We start from the raw sequence: 12,065 nt of genomic DNA on the forward strand, positions 1-12,065 counted from the left end.
CGCGGGACTCTCACCGCTGTGGCCTCTCCCGTTGCAGAGCACAGGCTCCGGACGCGCAGGCTCAGCGGCCATGGCTCACAGGCCCAGCCGCTCCGCGGCATGTGGGATCTTCCCAGACCGGGGCACGAACCCGCATCTCCTGTATCGGCAGGCGGACTCAACCACTGCGCCACCAGGGAAGCCCCAGGCACTACTTTTGATGGGAACTAATGCCAAGATAATTCTTTTACATTTATAGTTTAAAGTTTTCAGTATAATTTTTTTAGCTTTTAATATATTTATATTATAGTTAACTACTGTTTATGGCAGATGTTATACACCTTCTATTTACAATAATAAGAGTTATTTTAAAAAAATAAAGTATATTAAAGTTAAAAGAAATATTAGGTAAATAATATTTCAGATAGTACTTGGACATGGCAAGAATCGTGAAGGTGGTACACGACTACTTGGAGTTTAGGAAGCAGTGCTCTGAACTGTGGGACTGGAAATTAACCAGATAACTGCTAGTCAAATGGGCCTTGCCCTGTGATGTGATTCTTTCTCACTAGTTATTTTAGAGGTGAGATTATATAGGTAGCTGGAAATAAAAACCAGAAGACTTCTTTTATTATAGAAGAACACTGTATTTCTGGAAAAATATGTCTTATTAGATATTCCATATCTTCAATCATAGGGCACGAATTATTGGGAAGGAGCAGAAAGGAAAGAGCAGAAGAGAACGATCATAATGAAAATTTATAATTATATGTCTACTCTTTTATTTATTGCCTATTGTTATAAGTTCCATGAGGAAATAGTGAACTTCCCCTCTAACCCACAGCATACACATTTTGCATGTAACTTCAAGTCCACACCACTGAGGTAAAAAGTTTCTAATTTTCCAGACCTTTTCTATACATATACATGTTATGCATATACATATATACATGCATGTATATATGCGTAGGATTTTTTGTTAATAAGTGGGTTCATGCTACATATCCTATTTTGTAAATTTTTAGCAATCCATTTCTTATCAGAACATAGCATTTGAGCGCTTTTTAAACAAGTTTATTGAGATATAGTTCACATACCATATGTCTCACCCATTTAAAGTACACAATTCAGTGGGTTTTGGTATATGTTCACATTGTTGTGCAGCCATAATCACAATAGCACTTTGTTTAAGAGCCCACAATATTCTGTTGTGTGGACACCCGTTTTTATTTAATTAATTTCCTCTTGAGTATATTTGAATTGCTTCCAATTTTGATCTGGGAGAAACAATGCTTTCATAATTATATGTATAGATTTGGACATTTGTGCTAATACCGCCATAGGATACATTTCTAGAAGTGGATTTTCCTAATAAAATTCCACACACTTAAAAATGTGATGGATCTTCACAAACGTCCCCCCACACACAAATGTTGCACCAGTCTAACTTTCCCTTCTAACTGTCAGTTTACGACAGTGCCTATTTCACCACACTCTCACCAATATGGAAAAGCATGGATTTTAAAATATTTATCACTGTGTGGAGCAACAATTTATTGTTTTAATTGTATTTTTATAATGTGGGATTTAGGTATTTTTGAATATTTTAATTAACTGTATATTTTCTTCTTATTTGTGCCATTTGCCATTTTTTTCCTTATTGAATTGCCCATCTATTGTTGTACTGATTTGTAAAAGTTCCATCATATATGCCACAAGTACTTTTTCCAAGCTTGTCTTTTAATTTTATAAATAAAAAATTTATTTTATTATCTGCTGTTTGCCAGATTCACGTTTTAAACTTCTGTGTTGTCATTATTTTCCTGTTTTGTGTTCTCATGTCATGCTTATAAAAGTTTCTCAGTACAAAGACTTCTGATACAGTGGTTTTGGAGCAGGAAATAATTATTTTTAGACTAATAAAATAGGGGTGAAACATTTTTTACTTGCTAGATATGCCTAACTAGTTTCTTTACCATTAGTTGCAGTTTTCAAATTAATACTATTTAGAAAGCAGGACAAATTCGATGTTAACATTAGGACCATTTGAAGGGAGAAATGCTCCTTTTAATACAGATAATATCTCAACAGGAATTTGTGCGGCTGACCGTTTCTGATGTTCTGACCACCTACGTCACAATTCTCATTGGGGATTTTCTCCGAGCATGTTTTGTGAGGTTTTGCAATTACTGCTGGTGCTGGGATTTGGAATATGGATATGTAAGTGTGATATTCATTTTTCTCTTATCAGATTATTCCTTTGTGCTTAGTTATTTACATATACCATGCAAGAAGAAGAATTTAGGAGGTGGGATTGTCTTTTAGCTGGCAATAAATGAAGACCAATAAGTATAGTTTTAATTCAGAAGGGGGTCAGACTTGAGTCTCATGGCTTACAATAGTCTAGCAAAAATAGATTCTAGTAAAATTACAGATGGTTAAAGCAGCGGACTTCAACCTATCTGTTAAAATGGTGAACTCAATAAATCTTGGGCCCATAGTCAGCTCCCTCCCCATGAAGCTTGCTGGCATTTCTAGAAGCAGGGCAAGATGAGTAGTATCAACTACACATTTTCTGTTTGCTTTGAATTCTACTAAGCAACTGCTGGACACTTATCAAGTGCATCACTGTGCAGTACGCTGGGGGGAGAAAGGAGTCAATGAATACGCTGCTTGCTTCATAAAGCTCACAGTCTAATGAGAGCTCAGCAGAGACACAAGCAGGGGGCTCTGAAAGGCCCAGGGTACTGATAGGGCTCTGGCAACTGGTGGAGTAGAATTCCGGCAAGTTGATTTCCTTCCCCACAACAACAGCACAGGTTTCTTTGAGCCCCACTGGTTTTGATTCCATCACCAGCCCCCCACTATGCTCAACCCCAGGTCCCCCAACAAAGTTTGAGAGCGGCAGCAAAGCACACACCTCTCTGTCCGCCTTTTGCAAATGAAACTGTCATCTTGGGAAATAGGACCTGAGGAGTTGATAGTATTCATACTCACTTGCTCAAGTATTTCCAGTGGCTTCTAAGTATTTAGAATGAATTTCAAATCCCTGTTCAAGGCCATCGATACCCTGTGTGATCTGCTGCTTTTTTCCTCTCTGAGCTCATCTCCTACCACTTTTGCTCTTGCTTTGTAAAGTCCACAAACACTGGGAGTCTTTCTTATGCTCAAACACAAGATGCTCCTTGCATCTGCCCAAATTGTTCTTCCCTCTAGGGGTGCAGGTTCCTAGAATTTGCCAGGGCTGATTCTTGTCATTAAGGACTCACCCCTAATATGTCACCTCCTTTGAGCTTTTCTCTGACCTTCCAATCCAAGGTGGCCCATCAGGCACTCTCTATTTCAGCACAGTTTTATTTTCTTTATACGATGTATAACTGTTTGACATCTCCTTTTTTGAACGTGCTTATTATCTGTCTCCCTCTGTTGTAATGAAAGCTTTCTGAAAACAGAGGCCTTGACCTCATGCTTAGAGCTGTGCTTGTCACATGGCAGGTATTATGTTGACTGGCTGGACTGGCTGACTCAGTGTTGAACCTCCACATCCTAGCACCATCAAGGCAACGCCGTCTACTGACAGAACTCTGCCTGCTTCCAGGGATGTGCCCTGGAATCAATTCTGCCCTAGTATTCTTGAGCTAATGATGTTTCTCTTCTCACCAGTGAAGGGATATCCTTCCCTGCTGGTCTTCCTCCTGTCTCATGCCCTCTAGTTTCTGGACAAGTCCTACGTTCAGAACTGTTTTCAAGACTCCAGGCTAGATTCTATACCTGGCTACCTGACTTTGAGATTGTACCTTTTATTAGGTCATCTGTCTCTCTCACTGAAAGTGTTCCTTGGAGGAGCCAGAAGCAGTAAGGTCATACTGTTTGGTGGACGACAGTGAGGTAATGCTATAGATCCAGAATGCCCTTGAGTTGCTTTACCATTCCCTGCTATGAGGTATTCAGCTGGCATGGTTTCATTTCTATTTTCCTTGCCTGATTCAGCTCTTCTGAAGCAGACATAAAAATTGCCATTTCTTTCTTAGACCATCACTTGGCTTATGTTTGCCGTTGATCCCTAACTGCTTTCTTCTTAAGTGCTAGAAAATTTTGCTTCAAATATGAAGTCAATATAACATGACCTGGATGCATAAAAGCTGTAATTATATGACCGTAATTTATTATTTATTGAGTGCTGACAGTGCTCTTGGGTTAGAACAAAGTACAGGAAAAAAGACAACTTTCTGTTTTAGGTCAGACAGAGTGAATTTGCTTCCATGTTACCTTTGGAAGGCTCATCAGAGAGAAGCTCAGCAGCAAAACAAGTTTTAAATCATTAAGGTTGGATGATGGATCTTTGATATGGATCTTATTATCACTGACCCACCAGGTGGATAGCTTACACAGCTGAGTGCCTGCTATGTACAAACCATTATGAGCAAACCTCTGTGCCTGCTGACAAGAGGATACACAGATGTAAAAGCTGTAAGCCTACGGAGAGGTTGCAAACGTGGGTCTGCAGGCTAGATTCAACTGACAGATATTTTTTTCTCTCGTCTGCAGTGTGTGTTTGTTTTTATGAGCTAATATTTTAAAGTGTGGAGTTTTATTTGTTTTGGTTTTGGTTTTGGTTTTTTTTTTTTTCTTGCGGTACGTTGGCCTCTCACTGTTGTGGCCTCTCCCATTGCGGAGCACAGGCTCCGGACGCGCAGGCTCAGCGGCCATGGCTCACGGGCCCAGCCGCTTCGCAGCATGTGGGATCTTCCCGGACCGGGGCACGAACCCGTGTCCCCTGCATCGGCAGGCGGACTCTCAACCACTGCGCCACCAGGGAAGCCCAGTGTGGAGTTTTACATTTAAAAAATATGGATTTCTTGGGACTTCCCTGGTGGTCCAGTGGTAAAGAATCCGCCTTCCAATGCGGGGAACACGGGTCCGATCCCTGGTCAGGCAAATAAGATCCCCTATGCTGCGGGGCAACTAAGCCTGCGTGTCACAACTACTGAGCTCACACGCCTCAACAAGAGAGCCCGCGTGCCGCAAACTACAGAGCCCACGTGCTCTGGAGCCTGTGCGCCACAACTAGAGAGAGAAAACCCGCACACCACAACTAGAGAGAAGCCCGCGTGCAGCAATGAAGAGACCACGTGCTGCAACGAAAGATCCCATATGCTGCAACTAAGACCCGACACAGCCAAAAATAAAATTTATGTATGTGGATTTCTTGTTTTTCTTGACATATTGAAAGTCCTGACAACATTAGACCCATATTCCCACTCTGGAGAAATTGGCTGGAGCTGAGGAATTACTGCCCTCTTCTGGTGGAACATTCATTCACCGATTCCTCACACTCTTTGCTACCCTTTAATCCTGCAAGCTCCCGTTGTCAGCACAGAGCAGGAAATGTAATTGCACGTTGGCGAAACCACTGTGGGAGAGATCAATAGAAATACAAAGACAGGATGGAGTAAGAGACATTTGAGCCAAGTCTTGAAGGAGGATCAGAATTTCAAAAGACTGAGATGGAAGAAAGAATTCTCAGTGGATGGACTGATGGAAGGCAGGGCCCAGCAGCTGGAAAGTATGGGTGGTGCAGGCAGAGATGCAGAAATCTAAAATGGAAATGTTTTAGAGGATAAGAGGCTGATGAGAATGTTTCTTTGATATTCTGGACTTACTAATTGCCAGTATGACTCCAGAAGGTACCTGTCATGAAGCAAAAGAGAGCCTGAGATGGGCAGAGAAGATACTTTTAAGAATCCTTTCAGGAATGAAAGAGAAAAATGTGTCCATTTCTGCCACCAAAAAAAGAAACTTTTTTTCTGAACTTTAAAAATAATACCAGTTCATTGTTTAAAAATCTGGAAAAGGCAATATAAGCTTAATATGGAAATAAAAATCACAGGTAATCCCACCACTCACAACATTACTTAGTTAATTGAATTGTAGAGTATTAGTATTTATTTATATGTAGATAAACAAGTACTATAGATTTATATATAGTACTATAGATTTTTATAAAAATATATTGGCATGTGTCCTATTGACTAGTTACTTGCTTTTCTACACCTAACAGTGACCTTTTCTCTATGTTATTAACTGGTCTTCTATAATGTTTAAATGGCTGTGTGATAGTCTACATATGAATGTACAATAACTAGTTATTTTTTATTTGTTGTTAGTTAACTGTACCTAATGTTTTGTTATTATATTAAACATTGTGATCGTATTTATTTATAGCCATGTAGATAAATATCTCCATAGATAAATCATAATCTTATGTAAAACTTATTTCCTTATGAGAAATTTCTCTAGGTTGAATTGCTCAGTTGTAGAGAAGATATTTTTGAAAAAGTTCATTCACTTTTATAACAATAATTAAACTCTATAAAGTCTAAACTCTGCAGCCTCCAGCATTAGATTCAGAGATTCACTGAATGTTAAGGTTAGGTGGAGTTTTGGCAAAATCAGTCATAATGCTTTTGTTTTACATATAAAAAATTAAGAGTCTGAATTGGAGTTGCCTAAGTATATAGCCAGTGAATAAATAAGGACAATGAAATATCCTTCTGGAAAAGCCATTTTGTTAAATATACTGAATTATACACTGGTTATATCTGAGTAAATTGGGTTAAAAGTGACTGTATATTTTCCAGTTATAAATTCATGGCCAAAGTATTGCCACAACAAACCTATGAAGATGAATTGAGGTGGGAAAATTACTGGCTAGGAGCAGACTGTTAGACCATGTAATGTAAGTTAATCTTTCCTAAGACTTCTCTGAGCATAGCAGGTAGTTCTCAACGTTTCTAAAGAGTTCACTGACTCATGGGAGTGGAATGGTTTGCTCCCAGAAAGGATTTTAACCACCCTGATTCAGCAAAACCGCCCTCAGTCCTCTTGTAAACTCTGGGTTTTCTGCAATAGTTCAACACAGAATGCCTTTAACTCTCACTTTAATTTATGTTGACACCATCCTTGCCATTTGTCAATGAAGTAGGTAAATAGTATCCAGGAAGAAATGGACTGAATACATGGCATGGGGTAAGAGTATGTTCAATCTAATTAAAACCTCAGCTTGTTTAAACCTTGTTGAAAGTTACATTTTAAGGTGCTCCTTGTTGAATTTATGTGAATGGAAAATATAGGAGATTTTCCTGAGATCTGATGGAGTGCAAGATTACCCATAAATAAGAGGCATATGATTCACAGACCATCAGAGTATATTACTAATCATTATTATACTGTATTATATTTTTATGTAGAGCTTACCATGTGTTAGAACATCTACAAAATACTTTACATATATTATTCTGTGTAACCATACCAGCAACGCTATGAGGTAGATAATATTTTTCTACTTTACAGTAAACTGAGGTTTAGAGATTTTTAATAATTTGCTCAAAGACATATAACTGGTCAGTAGTGGAGGTAGAACTGAAATCCACATCTGATTGACTTCAAAGCCATCAACCAGATTTCCATCATATTGAATTTTCACTGTAATGCTTACCCCTAGAAATTTCAAGGGCTCTGCCAAAGCATGACTAATTCATGAGCAGATCCATAGCATTTGTAAGTCAAATGCCTAGACAGGTTTCTTGCTGTAGAATGGAATTAGCAGGAGGGGCTGGGATATAGAATTAGGAAATAAACTGATATTCCCTTTCTGGGAATGAGATACTATTTAGCAGTCCAGGAAGATGGCATGATAAAGAGTCAGTAAGAAGTCATGGGTATCCAACGAAGGTGTGAGAACATGGGCAAAGGGACAGAATAGGCTGGACTGGACGGAGTCTATCTGCAGGCAACTAGGGTTATAGTGCAAAGCTCTGCGGTGCTGAATCAACCTAGTAGACGAGGGTTGGATTTGTTCTAGGTTAGTAGTTCTCTAATTTGAGCATATGTCAGAATGCTCTGAAGGCACATGAAAACACAGGGTTTCTGATTCAGTAGATCTGGGCAGGGCCTGATAATTTACTTTACTAAAAAGTTCCCAGATGTTGATGCTGCTTCTGGCCTGGGGACCACCCTTGAGTGCCATTGCCCCAGTGCCACAGGCCAGGCTAGCCTGCAGCTCTAAGCAGTGTGATTCCAGCTGTGGGAAATGAGATTTGTGTGACGAAAGTCAGGCAGGTCATTGCAATGACAGAATTATCTCTGAGATCCTGAATTGCATTTCACAATATCCAGAGGTTGATGGTTTGCCCCAGATAATTAAACTTGCAGAGAGAGGATGGGTTTTCTCAGGCTTTTTCATCCAGTGAGTACCATATGTTTTCCTTCTGGGTAGATAACTGACTCTAGCCCACCACAAACAAAGGTCTAAAAATAAGGCAAGAAAATTTCTAGTTCCTTGACTATTACGGACCCCAACCCAAATCCAAATTGGCTTCTCTGTTGCTGGCCCCTAAAAATCTTATTATGGATGAGCAGCCCTTAGGGACTTTATTACACTTACTCCATTTGAATCATTTTGTTAACTCGGGTTACGAGAAAACCTGTTTTTTCTCAAGCATCATTTACCTTTAAGCTTTTTATATTTTAGAGGCAACACTTTGCAAATTGATTTACACTCATATTATTAGTGTATTGGCTTTAAAAAAAAAGAAACTATAGTATGATCTCATATTTTTAAAAATCCACCTCTAAAAGAATGAGCCTTGAATTTCATACCCTGTGTGTGTGTGTGTGTGTGTGTGTGTGTGTGTGTGTGTGTGTGTTGTGTGTGTGTGTGTGTGTGTGTGTTTGCTTTCTTTCATTTGTTTCGTTTTTAGAGTGGGAGTTTCTGAGTTTAATGAATGGAGTATAAATTCCATTTTTAAGGTGTTTAGAGAGAAGCAATTTTTTTTTTTTAACATTTATTTGGTTGCGCTGGGTCTTAGTTGTGGCAGACGGGCTCCTTAGTTACGACTCACAGGCTCCTTAGTTCTGGCTCACCGGCTCCTTAGTTCTGGCTCACCTGCTCCTTAGTTGCAGAATGTGGGCTGCTTAGTTGCAGCTCGAGGGCTCCTTAGTTGTGGCATGTGAACTCTTAGTGACAGCATGCATGTGGGATCTAGTTCCTTGACCAGGGGTAAACCCAGGCCCCCTGCATTGGGAGCACCACTACGGAAGTCCCAAGAAGCAATTCTTTAATAACTGAGTCAACCAATTACAGATTTTAGATTAGAAAGGGATCTTAGAAATTATCTAGTTCAGAAGTAGGCAAACTTTCTCTGTAAAAGATTGCACAATAAGTATTTTCACTTCTGCAAGTATGTTATTGTGGTGTAGTGAGAAATATGTATTTTGGTCTTCATTCCAATTCCCGGCTGGAGCGCCTAAAATTTTTGTAATTTACAAAGCAGTGATGGTGCTAGGAACATCTTTTGTTCTTATATTTGGTCTTTAACCCTGGCTCTTGATGCAGAGTTCCTGAATTCCTTAGAATATTGTGGGTGATAGGAGCATTATTTTTTCCAATGAGGCAGCTCTTGGTGGGCTCCTGGATAGCTTCAGTTTGGGGGCTGGTCAAGACCTGACCATAATTAGAAACTCAGAAATTTCAGCCTTATCCCCCTATCCTCCAGGGAGGGGAGAGAGGATGGAGACTGAGTTAATGATTGATTATTTTCCCTGTGATGAAGTCTCCATAAGAATCTCTGAACCCTGGGGTTTGGAGAACTTCCATGTTGCTGAACACATTGAGGTGCCAGAAAGAGGGTGCACGTGGAGAAGGCAAGGAAACTCTGTACCCTTTCCCTCGTACCTTGCCCTATGCACCTCTTCCATATGGCTGTTCTTGAGTTGTATCCTTTTATAATAAACCAGTAATCTAGTAAACAAACTGTTTTCCTGAGATCTGTGAGCTACTCTAGCAAATGATCAAAGCTAAGGAGGGAGTCGTGAGAATCTCCAGTTTACAGCCCATCAGTCAGCATAGGTGACAACCTGAGCTTTTGATTAAAGTGTGAGGCTTTCATCTAAAGTGTGGGGCAGTCTTGTGGCACCAAGACCTTAACCTGTGGGATCTGTGCCAACTCTGGACAGTTAGTGTCAGAATTGAGTTAAATTGTAGGACATAGAGATGGTATCCACAGAAAGTTGGGGAAATGCTTGGTTTGAGGGAAGAACCTATACATCTGTGTCAGAAGTATCATGAGTAGAGTGTAATCATAGAGGAAAACAAGTGATTTCCCTTGCATCAGGCCATATGGTCTCTGTTGTAACTGTGACATTCCTGTTTTCATCCCAGACAGCAATAGACAATACGGAAATGAATGAATGTAGCTATATTCTAAAAAAGCTTTATTTACAAAAATTGTTGGTGGTCCAGATTTGGCTCATGGGTCATAATGCAACAACCCCTGATCTAGTTCATTTCATTAGTTTATCTGTGAGGAAACTGAGGCCTGAATTGATTAGTGACTGGCTCAGCTCACTCAGTGAGCAAATGGCAGGGCAAAGTCTCATACTCGAGTCTGAATCCCAGACGAGTGTCTGTATCACAAAACCACTTGTCACAGTAGGGAGTGTGGAGGTACCCTTTCTCTGCATCCGGTCAATCAATTTATGCATCAAAGATTTTATTCCTCCAGCTGCCCCTGCTGCACACACAGTATGAAACCAAGGGTTCCTAGTGTGTCCTTTGTGCTTTTCTGGTCACCTGGTTATAAAAATATCTCATCTCAAATGGCCTTTAAGAGGTTTGTATGCTTGTGAGAATAAAAGAAATGTACTTCTAAAAGTTTGAATTTTTTTCATTTTCCTTAGTTTGGTGGGCTAAATCTGACACTCTTCTAAAGAGGCCAAGGTTGAAGGTTTGATTCTTAAACGGACACAGAGAAGAGCTGTTCCAAGGCCACAGATGGTTCAGACCACCAACTGAGCATTTGTCACATGTGTTCTGTGATCTCACAGGGCTCCAGGAGAAAAGGGGAGTTGATCCAGAGCAAAGTGCTCCTGGGGAAAGAGAAAGACTCAGAGCTAACGTTTCTTCAGATTAGAAGCAATTCATTTTCTTCGTTTTCCATGAAAACCACACTTTTTTCATTGTTGATTTTAGAGCAAAAACTGTCAACCTTTGCATCTTACGAACATTAAGCTTCTTGATGATCTGCAAACTAAGTGAAACACTTTGTATATTCTTTAGTAGTATCTTGAGTGAATTTTTGTTGAAATCATCTGTCATCTTTGTCCTCCTTATATAGGGTTATTTATTTTTTCATTATGTATCATTATTATATCTTGCTATTTAACCATTCTTGTTATGTCAGACTTGGCATCTACTCCCTGAATCTGTTACAAGGCACATCGCGCATACCTTTCAGTTAACTAGGAGAGTACTGTTGCCTTTTGGGAAGTGATGAATTTGATGCCTGGATTCAAGAATTCTTGAGGCAGAGTGTTCAAAAATTGTGAAAGGTTTGTTGGGGCTCCAAATCAGAGACCTATTTTATCTTCTTACAAATATATTTTTGGGTGCTTGGGTTTAAGAAAAACTGAGACACTCAGGTTGTTTGATTTTGTATGTGTGTGTGTGCACATGAGCGTTGTGCTGTGCGTATATATGTGTGCTAGGGAGGGAGTTATTATGAGAATACATGTGGTCTGAAGCCACACCTGCAGATGTCAGGCTCTGGGGCAGTAATCAGGTCCTGCCACTCTATTACTCTCTCTTTGTGGTCCTCTCACTTTATATTTTTTGCTGTTTGCTTTTTCTCTTGTTACCAGTTAGTCAATTTCCTGATTGATTATTCTCTATCTCAAATTAAATAGGAGCCAGCTTTATTGTCTTTGCTAATTAGCATTACTCCATTGACAGAGCTTTCTTTCTAAGATGCCTAATGTGTCACCAGGAAGCCTTTGGATGGGTCCTCCTAGGACAGATGCCCACCTCAGTTCCAGTTGGTGTCCCCTGTGTACAAAGAACAGACTGGTGCTGCTGGCCTGAGTAGGATGGTATCATCTAGGCGTGAACACTGGACAATGAGTTGAATAACTTCTTAAACTTTCATTGTATTGGTCTCTCTGTTTTTTTTTTTGTTTTTTTTTTTTTGCGGTGCGCGGGCCTCTCACTGTTGTGGCCTCTCTCGTTGCGGAGCACAGGCTCCGGACGC

General features: G+C 40.0%; 1 protein-coding gene across 1 annotated transcript in view; it reads left to right on the forward strand.

Annotated features, from left to right (window-relative positions):
- The window catches only part of TMC1 (transmembrane channel like 1), a 103,012-nt gene that overhangs the window by 71,900 nt on the left and 19,047 nt on the right, over nucleotides 1-12,065 (forward strand). Inside the window, exon 13 of the mRNA XM_007454500.1 lies at nucleotides 2,071-2,199. Coding sequence (XP_007454562.1) covers nucleotides 2,071-2,199 — 129 coding nt within the window. The remainder of the gene's footprint in view (nucleotides 1-2,070; nucleotides 2,200-12,065) is intronic.

The sequence above is a fragment of the Lipotes vexillifer genome, unplaced genomic scaffold (genome assembly GCF_000442215.2).
Source record: "Lipotes vexillifer unplaced genomic scaffold, Lipotes_vexillifer_v1.1 scaffold108, whole genome shotgun sequence".
In the NCBI taxonomy this organism is placed as follows: Eukaryota; Metazoa; Chordata; class Mammalia; order Artiodactyla; family Lipotidae; genus Lipotes; species Lipotes vexillifer.